The following is an 18722-nucleotide window of genomic DNA, read 5'->3' as shown; positions in this document are numbered from 1 at the left end:
CCTCCTCACATTCGACTGAAGAGCTTCGGTCAGCAGGAATTACAGAAACGATGAGGCCTGCACGACCTCCTTTGGTGTTTCGAGCATATCGCCTCTCTGAAGGATGCCACACAAGAGGAACTGCGTCTACGTGGTTCCACATCTCGGGTCCGAATCGACGAAATACCAAAGTTCTTAGGAGAATAAACAAAGAGGAAAGTCCTCACGGAAGGTCGCGTGCGCATTCACAGGTCGTGGAGTTATTAGAACCAGGAGACTTATGTGTAACTTCGCCTCATTTCTTTCTATTTGTTCGTGCTGCGTCGGTAAAACAAAATTTCTCTTCCTCCTATCCTTCGTCTAATTTTAGACCGTACGATATGCATGGAAACACCTGAAGGGTTTTCCGATTGCACGCGCTTTTGAAAAATTTTCCGAATGTAAACAAATTGAAACTGAATTCATCGCTAGTCTGGAACTGAGCCAGGGAATTTATACATATTTGGTAAATTCTTACCGGTGTGTGGTCAGATGGGCACGCGCTTAAATATAAAAACATCTGAGGTCAAAAACAACTCAGAATGCACTGTTTACCCTTTCTCAGTGAGATATGCTGGCTTTTTTTTTTAAAGTGAAGTGGTGCCAAAAAGAAAAAAAAAAGTGATTATAAACTCTTTCCTCCACAGCGCGGCTGCAATAAGCGTAGCTGCAGGTATGTAGTGCGTTCGTGTCCGGAGCATCTACTACAGAATTTAGTTTCGGATTGTAATCGCAATTGCTTATCACCTCTTAGGGCGTTATATTTATTTGCAGAAGGGTAGCGCCGCAAAAAAGAAAACATTCGCGAGTGAGACGCTCACGTCGCGGGCATAACATCTTCGGCGATGTTAAGCCCATGTTAAGCCAACTTTTAAAGTTTTCTTATTGCGCAATCTGTTTCGAAGTATGGGACGTCAAGCATACGAATATGTGAGCTCGTTGAGTTTGGCTTTTCCGCACCGCATATAGTAAAGTAGGCTTACTGCGCTCAGTATCACGGTGCAGATTAAAGCAGCCTCTTCCACGTCAGCAAATGCACAAAAATGGGTCTGTATTTGATACATAAGAATTGCGAGCCTCACCTTTTTTATAAACTAATAATGCACGAAAACAGACAGAACGACCTTTAATATCCGTATTTATTTCGAATCATATTTTCGATAAAGGCATATTAAACCTTTCGTTTAGCGGTCCCATTCTGAAACGTATTTGTGTCTCCTAATTGAAGAGTTTACAAGTTGATAAGTTAGTTTAACTTTGTAATAACCCAGAAAATAGAGCTGCAATCAGTTATATCATATCCACCAGACTGTGTCACGCACGTCGAGAATGTGCACTGTCTTGTCTCTCAGTTCTTTAAACGAATATCAGTAAACGGTAACAAGGCACCGTACGCTTCTCAGCAACTACGTGCAAGGAAATAAGGAGTTTAAGCGTCCACACCTATCGGTTACACGTCAAAGTAGTCGTTTGGTCACGCGTTCCACTGGCGAACGGCTGCTGTCCCCCTCTCCACCCGCCCCCCCTTGCACCCCCACTTCAACACCTACGAAGTTTGATGTCCGAAATTCCAGAATATCTGAACCTGAGCTGAACACACGATGTGCCAAACATCATGGCACTAGTGACTGCGATGTTCGTGAATTTTGATAGAACTTGGAAGTTTCAGTCGGCTGAACCTGAACAAAATCAAGACATATATTTAGAAATTACAATGCGAACACAAATCAGATAGTACAGGTATGGTTATAAAGAAGCAAAGAAAGGAAGCAATAAAAAAAAGCAGCATGACTCCCGCGCAAGATTCATAAACCACAGATAGCTGGCTCTGTCGAGCAGTGAGACAAGCTCCATCCCGGCTGTTGGCGCGCTTGCCTCCCTGCCCGACAGATGGCGCACCATGTCAAAATAGCTTTTCGACTCGCTTCTGCGAAAACTGTGCACGCCTCCGAGAGCAGTTTTTTCTCGATTTCGGAAAATATAGGCAAGTATCGATGTTGAATCACTTATCAGATAACGTAGACGATATTTTGCTACTTTGTGAACGTTATTTCAGCTCGAATGGGGTTGTAGATTTTGCATAGGAATTTTTTAAATCCCAGCTCCCAAATATTCAAGACCCTGTAGTAGTGGCCTGGTAGCTAACGTGGCTTTCTGCATCGCTGATGTACCTGGATGCCAATTTGTTCCAAAGCTAAAAGAAAAAAAAAAGTGTTCTCGCGGAATGTAAGATTTTAACACGATCTGCGTACGAGAAAAACACACTACCATAGCTACCGGGTACTTTTTTGCTACTGGAGGTGAGATGGGAGCAATCGGACTTGACTACCAGTGAAAAATATTCTGCCCATCGCGTCATTTGAAAGAAGCTGAGAAAAACATATCACCGTTACCAGTTTCGTAATCGACAACACGGTTTCTTGAGATGGTGAATATAAAGTAACCCTACAACGTTGCAACCGCTCCGTGATGTGTCGTCAAAGTGCAGATTCACAAATGAGGCTAATGAACAGGAAGAAAATATTTTGTCTATGGATCAAAAGTCGATGGATTCAATGAATGTGTTGCCAAACAGTCAGGTAGTTCGCATCAAGCTGTAATAATGTTCTCAATGTACTGCCCGCAGTGCCTTTTGAAAATAAGATGACACGATCTTTTTCTTTTTCACCTGCTCTGCTTGATGTGCTCCATGGGCAAGTGCTGTAGCAGTCGCATGAGTTTGCGTGTGCATATATATGCAGTCACAGACAGACGAGATGCATAATAGAAACAGTTTTTGTCTTGACGAAGCTTTACAAGCATTGTATTGAGAAACCTTCAGTACGTTTTACAGCCCGACGGGCGCTGCGAAGTATCTACAATACACCACTCTCTAAGTGGTTCACTTTGGAGTGATCAACAAAATTATATCCGTTTTGCAGCGAGGCCCTACTTGACAATAAATTTGCATGAGAGATGCTCGAAAGTTGCTGCAGATAGATTCCGTTACAAGGAGCATAAAATTAAAAAAATTGAGTGCGGAGCAAATGAGGGCCTGCCTAATTAAACAGAAACATCTTGTCAGCAGTTCTTTTTAAAAAAATGGTACTATTCTCAGTTTTAGCAACCCGCTTCGCAAATATATAATAAAATGAATATTCACTCAACGCACACAGAGGAAGTGACCATTGTTGAGGCCCTGAAATGTGAATCACTTGTAAGTGTAGCTCGGTGACATTATTTTTCATTCATTCTTGATGTAAAACCCTACTAAAATATTTTCTAAAGTTTCTGTCTATATAAATTCTTTTCACCACCGGTTACAATGTGTTGTTATCGGATACATGATTTGTTTTCTTGTACCTACTCATATAGGCATCAGCGGTGTGTGCTAGCTGTTAGAATATGAGATGAAAAGAAGATGCGAGAGACTGGATGCTTGTGCGTTTTGTGCCTAGACTTAAGGAGAAGAGATCCATGTCTTCAATAGCAACGACCGAAGCCGTACGGTTTGACGGACACTCCCAGGTTGATACTACCACTACCGTCTTGCGTATGTTCGTTGGAGATCGGGGGGCTGACGCGGCTGTAGATGTCGGAAGCCATCGTAGTGAAGACTTGCTTTACATTGGTGCCGTCCTTGGCACTCGTTTCGAGAAATGCGATTCCCAGCTTGTCGGCGAAATCCTGCGAAAGAACGCAGTTTTTTAAAGAAAGAAGAAGTCAGCACACACTACTGTCAAAAATTAACTCAGATAGTGATGTAAAATTATTTTTAAAGAGCGAGGTAACTTTTTATTTATCGAGGGAAGCTTTGGTAAACTCTTTTTGAAAAACGAAAAGGTAAGCGGCGGCACCGACGAGAAACGGGACGTATATGCAACCCGCAGTGGCCAGGCGGTGGTACTGGAATACAACGTCATTGCCGTCAGCGCCGTCTCTGAGTAATTTGAGGTGACCGGCTAGGTTGGGTCCGGTTCGCCGTAAAATTAAGGATGTAGAAAATGTCTATTTGCATCCACACTTCAGCATCCCTTCCCTTACGGCGCGGTTCAGGTGTCCACAGAGCAAGTGTGACAGATACTGCGTCTTTCCCTTCCTGTGAACCAATTTAATTAATTAATTTATTTCACACTTCAAATTACTAGAAAAAAAAGAGCAGAAGAGATTGGAGGAGGCTTAAGGTTCGCCTTTAAGGGCTCGACGAGATACCTTTATCGGGCCTCGTTAGCCTCGCTTTCTTATGCGCTTCGCCGAGCAGGAGGAGACGTTGATGAGCCATCGGCACTCGCAGAAGACGACGACTCATACGAGCGCTTTGCATTAGTAGAGGCACTGCCGGCACCGCACCCATCGCACACACGTTCCAGAGTGTTCTAGAAGCACCTCTGTCTACTTAGCTTGCTTACACACAACGGATGGATGGATGACGACAGCTCACGCCACATAGCCGCGTCAAGTACTCTATTTTGTATAATCGGGCGGCGCCTCGTGCTGTTTGTTGCGGCAGTGCCGTTCGATCGAATAAATTTTCCAATGCACGAGCGCCGCATCACAGGTAAGCAAAGCGGAAATGTTCTTTGCTACTCGATTAACTATTACTTCCGTAATTAGTTTCTAATGACGCTCCTAAACATTAGCTGACAGTCATAAGGCAATGCATACATTAGGTCCACCTTTATTCGGAGATGAGCAATGCATTTGTGTGGTCGTCATGCGTTGGTTGTGAAATAAAGGCCATAAAGACAAAAAAGTGTTCTGTGGCGGAGTGGTTGCGTGCTCGCATCGCACTGCGAAGGAACCATATTTGATCCCGCGTGTTTCCGCAAAACTTTTGTTGTTTCTTTATTTTCTTCAAGTTTTAGCGTTACAACTACAACGCCGGCACCAGCTTTTCCGCGACACGGGGCCCTTAACAATATCGCGTTTAAATATTTTACTTTTTTGCCTTTCATAGATATTCATAATGTAGAGAGAAAAAAATATTGTAACAAGTCAGCGACGACTGGCACGACCGAAAACAAAACATGCTTCGTTGCAAGTGAATACTTCCTTCTCAATCTTGCCCTAGCACGACATGTGGGATATACCTAGCACATGCATGTTTTGCTAATTTTTGTTACTTTGTAAGTTGCGAATATTGGCGGCTACCAGTCATTTACGTTGTTAATTTTTACATGCCACTGTATTTGATGAGCCGATCGTAGAGATCAGCTGTGAGGCCGTAAAGTCGTAAAGCTTTTCCGATAAGTGATACGGTTGAAAACGGGGCAGCTCATGCATTGTATGGAGAAGTGGCCGCTTCATGTAGTTTGAGCAGCCTTATGGTGGGCAATAGCGAACTGTATTTCTCGGTAGCTTTTAACTCACAACCAGAAGAGTGCATTTCAGAGATCATGCCTTGCGGAAGGATGGTACAAGCGGCGTCAAGGATGGCAGTCTCTAAATTCACAATATATGATAAGAAGCCGATCACTGTTAAGCTGTGTGCAGCAATTTACTTGCCTTCGCTGTGTTGTAGTCCACCACCTTACGTGTCGTCAAGTCCTTCTTGTTGCCAACGAGTAGCTTGCTCACGTGCTCTGATGCATTGCTTTCCACCTTACGGAGCCAATTCTTCACATTTTCAAAAGACTCCTGCAAGGACATTGACAACACAGCACGAGCAGATAGAGATCGACTATTTTATAACCATGAAAGTGGAGATAAAAGTGTTATTGAAATAATTTCGGATCAATGAAAAAAAAAAAAATATATATATATATATATATATATATATATATATATATATATATATATATATATATATATAAATAAAGATGGCAATCAATTTAGCACGCAAAGGTGAGAACAAATTTATTATATATATATATATATATATATATATGTATATGTATATGTATATATAGATGACAATCAATTTAGCACGCAAAGGTGAGAACAAATTTAACGTGGCAGTTTGCCTCAATTAGGAAAATTTGGAAGGCACAGACGAGGCCACGAAGTACCAAATAAATTAATTGATGCGATTTCAGCTATTCAAAACCAATTTAATATATTATAATACTTGAACACGTATTTTAGCAAAGATAAACCCTTATACCAGCCAGAATCGAGCAGCTTCTACCCTTCTGAAAGACTCCCATCGTCATGACATTTATTGCACCTACAGGATGGCCGCAATTCTTACAGGGCAGATTGCTCCTTTGAAGTAGCTGGTAGTAAGTGCGCTTTTTGGCGAGTAGTATGCAAATCTATGTATGCGCATTTTGCCGATCGCTGGAGATGTATAGGTGCGGACATAAGTAAACGGAGCACGCGTTTTTGTTCAAATTAAAATGATGCCTTCTGGACTGGAGATAAGAAAACAATATTTGTTCGCGTGAAAGGGTACTGACGTCTATCACCGGTGCGCGTATACCACGACTGCCAGTTTCAGTTATGCAACGCGAGAAAAAGTTTAGAAGCAAACTGCGTGCTCCGTTTAATTTTTTCCGCGTCTGTAATCGGAATTCAATTTCCACAACACCGCTAGCATCCTAATACCCAGGTTCGAATCCGACCTCGGCGGCTGCGTTTCGATGGAGGCGAAACGAAGAGGCGTCCGTGTGCTGTGCGATGTCAGCGCACGTTAAAGATCCCCAGGTGGTTGAAATTACTTCGTAGCCCTCCACTACGGTTCCTCTTTCTCTCTTTCCACTTTTCCCCCCTTCCCTTACGGCGCGGTTGAGGTGTCCACAGAAAACAAGTGAGACAGTTACCGCGCCTTTCCCTTCCTGTTAACCAACCAACCAACGGCTAGCATCCTTAGTATTACACTTCGTCAACGCCACTGGATTTATTATTTTTAATTTTAGCCGCACGGTCAACATGCCTGACGGCCACCTCACGGCATTTATAATGAAAGCATTAAAGATATGCTTAACAACAGTGAGAGACACCTGCTGATGTTAGGGCTTTATTTTTATTACTTATCAACACGATAACTCCAAATACTAAATGCGCCATATACACGCCCATCAATACATCCACATTTTGCACGTAAATATTGATTTCTGAACGTGCCTCAACGGTCAGGCTCAGCTGTCCAACACTGAATTTGGCTGGATGGCAAACAAATTAGCTTTTGCTACGGCACACTGCGATATCGAAGTCTGCTTCATCTAACTGATATAAAGCTCATCACATAATCCCTGAGCGAAAATCCTTGAAAGTGTCTAAGCTCGAGTATGGGTAATTGGAGTGGTATGGGAGAGGCCTTTGTCCTACTTGTCGGCACAAGTCGGCTAATTATGATGTGAGCGCAGCTGAAACTTCGGCCAAAATAGCTACGCTTCATAAAAGGTTCTGTCTGTCTGGCCTACTATGTCAATGCGAAAATAAAGCTTTTATATGCTGGTTTTATTCCGATTGCATTCCATCCAGACATTTTTTCATTTAATAAAGGGTGTTGCACAATTAGACGCACGCTGTAGAATGCTTCTCCCAGCTAAACCGCGGAATCCTTGCAGTTCAGATTTCGCACAGAAATCACACTTTGTCGCTAGTATTTTTTCATACTAAATTTGTTTGGGGTACTTGCCTGATTCGATCAGAAGAAGTCAGATGTTCCCATCGCCTGCGGCGGCGGCGACGCCAGACGAACCGCTGCCCCAGCAATGGGACTGGTGGCGCCACCTCATGCTGCTTACAACAACTCAAAAATTCTGCCAGAAACGCTCGCCCCCTCTTTTCCTGCTACAGAGTTGTTGTTAGCAGCATGAGGTGGCGCCACCAGTCCCATCGCTGGGGCAGCGGTTCGTCTGGCGTCGCCGCCGCCGCAGGCGATGGGAACATCTGACTTCTTCTGATCGAATCAGGCAAGTACCCCAAACAAATTTAGTATGAAAAAATACTAGCGACAAAATGTGATTTCTGTGCGAAATCTGAACTGCAAGGATTCCGCGGTTTAGCTGGGAGAAGCATTCTACAGCGCGCGTCTAATTGTGCAACACCTTGTATAATAGCACTGGTTCTGCTAATGAACAGTAGTAACAAACTGAGTACGTTATGTGTAAGGGCTATTTATCACATTCGCATTGTGTGCCATTCTGACTCGTGTCATACTGTTTTCGTCCACATTTGCTGCTTTTCTCTTGTCCTTGAAATTTACCTGCATCGTACTTTTTCCACCGAGTAAACGACAAAAAATCACCCTTTCTGCCACAACGTGGAAAGCAAAGAGGCAGCATTGCATGGATGAGAGAGTGTGGTGGTGATGGTGGTCCTTTTTTATGGTTTTAAACCTGATGCGATTTTGCTACTGTCAAAATGAAAGGGGTATCCTGTACCTTGAAGTTCACGTAAGAAGGTTTGCACGTACCTGGTTTGCCACGTCGTAAACCACTATGACGCCATTTATGTGTCGAAAGAAGCTTCTTGTGAGGCTTAGGACCCTTCCTTGGCCTTCGGCAACCCACTAAAGTGGAAAGAGAAACACGCTTGAAGGGAAGGAATAGAATATGATGGTTTTCTCGATATGTGGAATTGACTCTTGAATTTCATATCTTGCAACCTTGCATGGTTCGACGTGTGTAGCCGGCCACAAAAAATTACACAGAGGACACATAAGAATGCCCATGTACTGCAAAGGTTAAAGCATGAATCATTTTATTCTTTTCACTTTTTTACTTTTTACTATCACTATCGCAGCTAAATCGCGCATTCACCATGCCCATTTTTATTTAGCTTGAACCAATCAACCTTCGTATTCTACCGGTAGCGTTCTCGTCTCGAAAGCCAAATTCTATGGTTCGTTTGGAACCCTATTCATATTTACTGAATTTTATTTTCAGCATACTTGCTTTACGTCAAACGGTGTAGGAGGCCCTTGCGAATTTGGCAGCAATTGTTAAATGGTCTCTGACATCATGGCACTGGAGTCCGCTATCTTTCTTTTCTTCTTCTCTCTTTCGGACGTCTTTAAGGTTGGGAGTGGTGTTGGTGACACCGCTGTGTCCATGGCACGGCGACACATTGCGGCGGGGAGATGAGACCGTTCCTTGCGGACCATACGTATTTATTTACAGCATATGTTTACAACAATGTCATCAGATGCGGCATCACAACATATAAAGCTAAACTGCAACTGGGTGGATGATCGGAGATTACAGGCTAACAGAATGAGGCCGTGGCCTCCTGCTACACTTTTAGGCCGGAGTCTCTGGAGACCTCCGTCAACCTAACCTCCCTACAAGTCACCTCAAAACCGCTTGCTTCGTTCTCTTTTCCAAAATTTCGAGTCTAGTCCGTTGACCAATTACGACAGGAACTCTGTGGGCGATAATAAGCCATGTTTTGAAATGGACTGGCGAATCGCTGTACCACACATGCCTCTCCCATATACATAGAATAGTAAAACAAACACAAAACATGCACAAAGCAGCGAGCGGTTGCACACGGAACCACACAAATCTTCGACACACACACACACACACACACACACACACACACACACACACACACACACACACACACACACACACACACACACACACACACACACACACACACACACACACACACACACACACACACACACACACACACACACACACACACACACACACACACACACACACACACACACACACACACACACACACACACACACACACACACACACACACACACACGCACGCACGCACGCACGCACGCACGCACGCACGCACGCACGCACGCACGCACGCACGCACGCACGCACGCACACACACACACGCACACACACACACACACACACACACACACACACACACACACACACACACACACACACACACACACACACACACGCACGCACGCACGCACACACACACACACACACACGCACGCACCCACACGCACGCACGCACGCACGCACACACACACGCACGCACGCACGCACAAAGGGGGGGGGCACTTGATCATACATTGTTCCAAGCACAAAAACAAGAAGGATTGTCGTCCTCTCTTTCCATCAATGTGAAGTTCTTTATAAAAGCAAATGTAAAATAACGCCGAAATTGTTGAGGCGATTGAGATTGCACGAACTGGCGATGATTGTGTAACTGGTGCGTCGCTTATGCTGTCTGAGAAAGAGATGGCACATCTTGCATCTTTTACATGTACAGCCCGATAATGTTTTTTTCTTTTCACTCTGAGTTTTCAGCTTTGCATGCAAATGTGACTTAAAGAGTACAAATATTCTGCTTCTCGCATGAAATAAAATCAGTTGGATGTGGTGGTGGTGGTGGTAGAAACATTTATTGCCAATATTACAGAGGGTAGGGGCGTTGCCCCCTACATGGCATTTGAGAGCCCCCTCCATGTACGGAGGGCCCTCTTACAAAACAAAAGAAAGCCGTTGGAGGGCTATCCGAGCGTGAGCGCATGTAATGATCTTGGAAGTAAGCGATCGTGTGTCCGTCTTTTGCCGTTGGCCGTGTATTTTTGTGCGCTTTTCAGGTTTAACAAATCTAACCAACTCGTCCAAACGCAGCCATTACAGAAGCCCAGACGAAGACAAGTCCACTAGTCGAAACGTTTGCGCGACCTGCGAACTGCGCCCCTTCCCCCCCCCCTCCCCCCTACCCTTGTTCAGTGCTCTTTTTGGTACTGTGTAGCCATCTTCTTCCTGTCGTTCTACCTAAACGAAATACAGTCACGTGCCATGGCAAATCTCTCTCTTTGGTTCTTCAGAAGAATTAAGAGCGCTTAGTAACTGCACTGCATACCACAGTATATCATAAAAAATCTGAGATAGCTGCGCCAAAATTTCACACTTAGGTGGTATCGCAATTATGCAGATACTTTTTTGCAGTTGCAAAATGTCGTATTTTCAGCACATCATAAATATTTCAAACACAAGTATTTAAAGTGCCATTCATCGCTTTATGATTACAAAATCCTGCCTCGTGCTATTACTCAGTAGGATAGCTTGCCTTTGGGCGTTGACTTTTAAAGGGACAAAGCAAACTATACAAGGTCTAATTCACTGTCATGAGAATGGGCAGTAATTCCTGATAAAATACAGCGTACACTTGGCAGAACACAAATAACAAGAAGGGATACACCACCAGCGCAGACACGATTGCCTAAAAACATGCTCTGCTGACGTGTGCTGTAAGTTTGACCTTTATTTTATGTTTTAATAAGAAATGGCATTTCTTATTGTTCAATTTGTTATCCCAAAATATATTACGCTTAGATCTTCGTACATGTAGGCGCCTAGAGGCAACGTAAGTATCAAATAATTTATTCTTAATTTAATTGAATTTATTCTATTATCCGTGTTGTCACAAGATTTCAGGTTTCATTTCTTCGCCCTGAAATTATTGCTCGGCAGTTAAGAGCAGCTCACACATCACGAATCTAAAGCAATGATTTCAAATTCCAGTGTAAGCTAAACTCATGCAGGCTGAGAGCGCGGTTTCAGTAAATCGAATACATGTACTCCAAATCAATACTTACAATTTGAAATTTGACGGTCTTCCCGTGAAGTTCTATAGCCTTTGTGTACTGTCGAAAAAATAAAAAAAGAATAGCTGTTAGCCTCGGGTGGATGGAGGGATCCAATCTGTGCATAGGATTGCTGTGTGCGGCTGCCATGTAAGTACAGTGAAGAACAGCCAACAAAATGTATTCAGGAGGAAACGTATACGGTGGAATTGACTTATTCAAACAAGGCCTTGCCATGTGGAGATCATTGTTTTTTAAGCTTCTTGCATTTCATAGCATAGCAGCTGGGATATTTCAGTTTGGTGCGTTATTATCATGTGCAACAAAAGAGGGCTCACCAATAAAATAACAAGTGTGCAAAAGGCAGCGTGCCGATGCAAAACAAGTGAAAAAGTCGCCGTGTGCAATAGCTATACTGGCGTGCACGAAAATACCCGCAAGTGGTCGATGTATATCTGCTACTGTATTGAGAGGGAGACCTTACCATCCTGTGGTCACTGCATTCAACCTTTCCGTGCACTTCTACATCCTGCATAATGCCGAGTTAGAACACAGTATGAAGTCAATTTCATGTTTAGTCTCCCCGTTAGGATTTTTCCATGTCCACTTCTGGTTCTTCCATTTACTGAAGAGGTGTTCATGATTCTTAAGGTATTGCGCTCTGTAAACCTAGTAACTCCCCCCCCCCCCCCTACTATTCCTATAATCAATGTCATAGTACCCACTGTCTGGTCCCTAGCCTGCTTTTTTCATACCTTGGCACCTTGGCATTGAAGTCACTCATTTGTAATGTATACTGCGAATTTACTTTCCCCATTGCTAATTCTACATCTTCGTGGAAGCTTCGACTGCCAGGTCATCATGACTCCATGCAGGCTCGTAGGCCTGTACAACCTTCAGTTCACCCCGTTTATTATGCTTAATTACGATGCCTGCCACCCTCTCTCTAACGATATCGAGTTCCTCTATATTATCGGATATATCCTTATTTACAAGGAACCGTACTCGTAGTTCTCGGCTCTCCAGTAAACCTCGATAACACAAGTCCGCCCTTCAGTATAGTATATGCCTTATTTGACCACCTAACCTTACTAAGCCATATCAAATCCCATTTCATATCGTCTAATTCCTCTAACAATACTTCTAAACTAACCTCACTAGCTACGGCTCTAGCATTAAACGTTGCCAGAGTCAGTTTCCAATAGCGGCTTGTCCGTCGCTGGAACGCAGCACCCTTTGCTGCGTTGCAGGCGTGGCCGCCGCCGTGGTCAGTTGCTTCGCAGCCGTTGGGAACCGAGGGCCGGCTTTTTTTTTAGATTATTTATAGGGGGGTTGTGGCCAGTTACTACACCAGGATGGCCAAATCCCCTTCTTGTGAGGGAGTGTCTTTCCTGGGGTGTAGGTCGCACCCCAAACTGGTGTATGCAATTCCAATACCAAGCGGATATTTTTTTTTATTTATCCCGTAGGGATTTGCGCGGCACCGGGATTCGAACCGCGGCTCTCCAGCGCTCGAGGACGCCACCGCTGCAGTAGAGCTTAAGTTATAATAATAGCAAAATAAGAAGCGTGGCGCACCAGCAGCTCGTACTTGGACGCGCAGAGGGATCACGTCAGTGCATTGCTTCTTTGAGGGGTGTGTGAAAACAAAGTAACATACAGGCGAAATTTCGAGCCCAGGTGCGCTTTAGCTTTTAGGAAGTGTAGTGGAGCTTTTGTATTGTGTGTAGAATTGCTAATGTTTGGAAGAAGAGTTCTAGAGTGCTTACGTTTCTCTACTTAGAACGGTAGAGATGGAATAGCGAAATTCGCGGTGTTGTATATAAAAGCAAACTTTCCTGTGCTCTGAACGTTTCACCAAGAGCTTTTATCAGTAAAGCAATGGAGTGAACATAAAACATTATTACTAGTTCCATACAGACGATTTGAATGCAGTATGTATTTTGACTCTCCTTCCGCCCTAAATAAAGCGCGTTTGCTAGGGGAGAAAGTGGTCTCCCAAATATATCCAACTAACACCGATCTGCGCCTTTTTCGGCGACCCTGTTGCCGATACCTTCCAAACCTCACATCAGGTCAACACGTTTTGCTCAAAAATGCCATATCTGTGGTAAAAACATGTTCTCAACAAAGTCATATCTGCTCAACAAGTTTAACTGACTTCTATATTTAGAGCACTCGTTTCTGGTCAGTTGTGCGCAAGGCCTTAATGACATGAAGATGCACGCGGTAGAAGAAAAGGAGGCGAAAATATCGCCATTCGGTAGACAGCTTTCGTGCTTGGATTGAATATAAACACACTTTAAAAATAATTTGCAACAAATAGCTATTCTGTTCACGGGAGTGTTAAGTGAGTAGAAATAAGATTCATGCTTACAAAATCGATGGTCATTGTGGGCAGGGTATTGGGGGTGAAAGTATCCTCCTGCAATTAGAGTAAGAAGAATATTAACCTTCAGTCTAAAGGAAAGCAATTCACGAAGAGGCGATTACCTTCTTCGAACTGTTAGATCACTAGGCCTAGGTTGTGCCCGGGCAGCCGCCCGGATTGGGCTTAACCAAGCATCAAGTTTCTCCTGCTAACACCCCTTTCGCAAGCTCTGGTGCTGTTTCTCAAGACAGCGGCACATTGCCAGGAAGCATAGGCGGTCAACGTAATCAACATAACACGCTTGAAATGCCAGACACCGGGGGCCGGTCCCCTAGCGGCGAGTCGCCTTCGCGCAGCGGCAGGTTTGAAGCGAGCTATCAGCTCGCTCACTGATTGGACCTCTCGAGCTGCTGTCACGTGCTGCCTCTGGATACCAAGATCAACACTAGCGTGCGCCGAGTGCCGTGTCGCTCGCAAGAAAGGGATGCATCGTAGTCTCGCCGGCCGCCGCTGTGCGACTACGAGTACTCGGCCCCCGTGTAGATTTACATACCTGTACATAGTTTGCAAAGATACCTTTGCTCATCTTCGACGGTGAGTCAGTTTCATCGCTACCGCCAAGGGAGCAGGCAGTTCTCGTTCACAGAAGGGGTGACGTGAGATATGGGCCATACTCCTTCGGCAGAACAAGGTTTAGGTTTGTGGGGTAGCGTCCCAGAGCGACTCAGACTATGAGAGACGCCGTAGTGGAGTGTTCCGGAGTGAGTAATTTGAACCATCTGAGGTTCGTTAACGTGCACTGACATCGCACAGCCCACAGACGCCTTGTTTTTTGCCTCCACCGAAAAGGTGCCGCAGAGGCCGGGATTCGATCCCGCATGTTTGGGTGTAGCAGTCGAGCGCCGCATCCACTGCATCACCCCGGCGGGACTGTTATATGAGCCCACGCTTTGATTTTGCCGTGTATATAACTTATACATTTGTTAAGCAAACAGGCTATAAAAATCATTTTATCGGCGCTTATCACTCATAAAACTCTAATTAGAGGCAGTCTTCTCCTTGCGTGGATAAGATAAGATAAGATAATTGGTTCACACGAAGGAAAAGGCGCAGTATCTGTCACACTTGCTATGTGGACACCTGAACCGCGCCGTAAGGGAAGGGATCAAGGTAGAAGTGAAAGTGGAAAGAGAGAAAGGAGAGCCGTAGTGGAGGGCTACGGAGTAATTTCGAGCCCCTGGGGATCTTTAACGTGCGCTGACATCGCACAGCACAAGGACGCCACTTCGTTTCGCCTCCATCGAAACGCAGCCGCCGTGGTCGGGTTCGAACCCGGGAACTCCGGACAGTAGTCGGGCGTCTTACCACTGCACCACCCCGGCGGGGCCCCTTGCGTGGAGTGACAGTTTTGGACTTCTGTACCTAGTTAAGGGCTCATGAAACTGTTCGTGATGCGCGAGGCATATATTTAATGCAGCCATTATGGTAATTTATAACATTGGAATCTCAAAATATGCAACTGCGAGCGACAAGGTGATATTTTCTTCATAAAAATGTCTGGTGCAAAATAATTTTGAAACCTGAAACTCTGGACTTAGGCTGACAGCGCTATGAATAGCTTCTAATTACGTCATACCGGCCGTTTTGACGGATAGAGACCACAATGAAAAGCTGTGCAGCTATCCAACCCACTTATTACTACCTGCCACAATGCGCACAGCGAAAGCTGTGATCGGCCCATCATCACCGTCTCTGCTGTGACGTCCGTGCAATTATCTATCGATCCTGAGGGCTGTGCAATTTTTCCTCATTTCTTTTCACAGCTACTGCCTCCGCATAATTCACGACTGGACGAGTTGCCTTGCTGCTCACTCTTATCCTTGTTCAACCCCTCTGTGGTGGTGTACTGGTTAGGGCGGTCGACTACTGTGACTGTGCCCAAGGACGCGGGATCGAATCCCGGCCGAGGTGGCCGCTTTTCAATGGAGGCGAGAAGCAAGGCGCCCGTGGGCTGTACTATGTCGGTGAACGTTAAGAAACCCCAGGTGGTCGACTTTTACGGAGCCCTCCACTACGGCGTCTCTCATAGCTTGAATCGCTTTGGGACTTCAAATCGCACAAACCAAACCAAACCTATTTCTGTTCCGTGTTCATGTTTTTCTTGAACTCTGAACAAAACCACATAGGGTACGCCGATTAACAGATGTGAGAGGCAACACAAGAGTTCAGTACAGCACTTATAGAAGAGATAAGCAATGATTATAAAAGCAGTGCTATCGTGGGTTTGAAAGCCAGGTGCGGCCGTTGATTTTTGGGACCGCCACTTTTAGTGACTGTCCACAGTAACGATGCCAAGGGGTGAGTTTGTCTCTTTCTTGAACAGTTGGAGCTTTTGGGTAAGAGGTAATTTTGGAAGGATCGAAGGTGAGAGTTTATCTCGACTTTAGGACATCTGAAACAAAGGCGTTTTAGTGGTAGTTTGAACACTACCGTCCAAAACAGACTCTGGTTATGAACAATGACGTGTGTTGGCAACTCTGGATTAGTTTACGTCATCTGAGATTCATCAAAATGCATAGGCATCACGCATAAAATATGTGTTTTTGTATTTCGTCTTCATCAAAACATGGCCGCTCCGGCTGAGATCGAACGCCTTGCATTCAAACTGAGTGCCGTAACATCTGAGGGACCACTTCGGGGTCAAAATGGGTTCAAGCATTCTATGTAAAATTAAGGGGCCAAACGAAAGTCGCAAGACAAACCACTCTGGCTATGTTGCAGTAGCGAAAAAGCTATACTGTCCTCGGTGCAGCGTGGTTAATATTCCAAGGCGGAGTAAAGAGTGAAGTTATGAAGTATATATTCATTAGGACCCACGGAAGTACAGCCATAGAGCTACAAGGAAAAGATACAATGCTTACAATACAAGACTTGGCAGTAGCAGAAAAATCAAACTAGGGTCTATCTACGCCACATGACACCAGCTCATGCGACATGACGACTGATACGAGATAAAATCATATGCGATAACGGGTTCAACATTCCGCACGTTCTTAGAGATTAAAAGTTGTCAGGCTTTTGCACAATGAAAGAAGGCGCTTTCATCATTCGAGGTTTCTAGCCTGAAAGTTTTTACTTGCATTAAATAGAGCGAGTGACTCAAAACTCGACATCGTTTACTCCGGAGCTTAGAACTCGAACATATTCCATAAGCCTCTCACGCGCTGCACCTTCAGGTAGGGTAGAATGCTTGCTTACCCTGAACCTTTTAACCAAAGATGTCTTGCCCACTCCGGAATCGCCGATGAGCAAAATTATAAATTCATTGTCGCTGCAAGAGAATCAAACGAAGAAGGTAGAATTATAAGATTTTGAAATTCTTGGACACGTTACAACGACACACATGCCAGTGTATATGACGCCAGTATGACCTAGCCTCTCTATGTGCTACGACGCAAATGCTTTTGTTAAACCAAGCTGCACAGGCGCGGAAGGTAACGGCTTGGAAGTCAAACCAAATGTCTCATCCCTGTTGTGGTCAACTATAAAGAGAAAAGCTTTAGAGGCAACTGGAAAGCTGCATTTATAGAATCATTAGCCCTGCTGCGACGTTTCTGTAAATTTTAGTTTTTAATGAAATTTTATTTTACTTCTTCATTCTTTATTTTCAATTGCTTGGTTAATTAGTTGTATTAATACATTAGTTTATTTCTATTTGTCAAAATCAACAAAAACTGAAAGAGTCGCAAAAAGAAAATCGGCAACTTAGAGAAATGCTGAAGAAAGTTCTTGCAAGGCTACCTCAGGGACAAGACATCCATGCATCACAGACGCAGCGGTAGCGTGTTGCAGTCACGCCCACTGGGTAGATGGAACGCGTGCGTTTGGAGAGCCGGCCCGGATGGTCGTCCAGTCGTAAAACAAAAGCTAACTCTCTAAAGCCCCTACACACCGAAACGTCAATGACTCAAAAGACAAAGACTGATTGATTCGGTGGAAATAAACGTTTTGATGATGATGAAAGACTGATTAGGCGACGAAAGCACTTTCCGCACAAGAATCGGCGTATGCGCAAATACTGAGCATCGTGAGGAAAGAGCGACACAACGAGACACAGTGTCTAGAACATAGCCTGCGGAACGAGTTTCAAATGATAACAAACGCAATACAGACTCAGCAATTTTTACAGAGTTGCATAAAAGTATCCAACGGCAAAACGATGAGCTAAAAAGACACAAGCCCCGCAAAAGCACAATAAAAGTGAGACCAATATGCCTACAAGAGAACTGCAGAAGTTTCACACAGACTGGACCTACCCTAAGGAAACAAGTCAGAAAATTGAAGCCTATGGTCATCTTTTTGCAAGGAATCAGGGACTTTGCACTATTCGAGGTTACCGTACATTTTAGCACCCTCCCATACTTCATCAGAGCAGAGGAAACCAACATGGACAGGGTCAAGCTGCTCACCTTGTAAGCAACGAATGTACAGCAAGCGAATTACAAATTCCTGACCCAAGTAATGAGTTTAGAGAAATAGTCGCAGTTAAGCTATATCCTCCTGGGCAGCAGCCCATGGAGAATCTCCGTGTGTTATAGGTCCCTCACTGGCAGTCATAATACCGACTCATACGAGTGGCTCGCCAGGGTCCTGGCCCTGGCAGGAAGCCTCCCCATCCTGGTGGGAGGAGACTTCAGTGCTAAGCACCCGAATTGGGGATACGCTAGAGCGGACCTAAGGGGACGCATGCTGCACGACACCGTAGAAAACGTCTGAAAACGGATAGACAAACCTTGAAGGCACAGATTTCTAGTTTCAACAGTCCTCGTAAATGAATTCGTACATTCCAGCGTAACTGGACTTCAATGTTGCATATATG

At 44.6% G+C, this 18722-nt stretch overlaps 1 protein-coding gene across 8 annotated transcripts in view; it reads right to left on the bottom strand.

Annotated features, from left to right (window-relative positions):
* Positions 1-18722, bottom strand: part of LOC146176375 (ras-related protein ORAB-1-like) — a 47964-nt gene that overhangs the window by 18768 nt on the left and 10474 nt on the right. For 2 of the 8 annotated variants that reach the window (XR_014701524.1, XM_084582714.1), the window contains exons 3-5: positions 17102-17174; positions 13850-13897; positions 11485-11532 (exon numbers count right to left, since the gene is read on the bottom strand). Coding sequence is in view for 6 of the 8 variants with exons in the window: in XM_084582714.1 (XP_084438840.1) it covers positions 11485-11532; positions 13850-13897; positions 17102-17174 (169 nt within the window). In the remaining 2 variants the exon portion in view is untranslated. Of the gene's footprint in view, positions 1-1557; positions 3685-5502; positions 5635-8359; positions 8456-11484; positions 11533-13849; positions 13898-17101; positions 17175-18722 lie in introns of those variants that run through there. The other 6 variants (XM_084582710.1, XM_084582711.1, XM_084582712.1 and 3 more) reach the window with 6 other exon arrangements.

Source organism: Amblyomma maculatum, chromosome 10 (genome assembly GCF_055883805.1).
Source record: "Amblyomma maculatum isolate TAMU_Amacu chromosome 10, ASM5588380v1, whole genome shotgun sequence".
Lineage (NCBI taxonomy): Eukaryota > Metazoa > Arthropoda > Arachnida > Ixodida > Ixodidae > Amblyomma > Amblyomma maculatum.
Note: the sequence above shows the minus strand (reverse complement) of the source record. Positions and strands in the feature narration are given on the sequence as shown.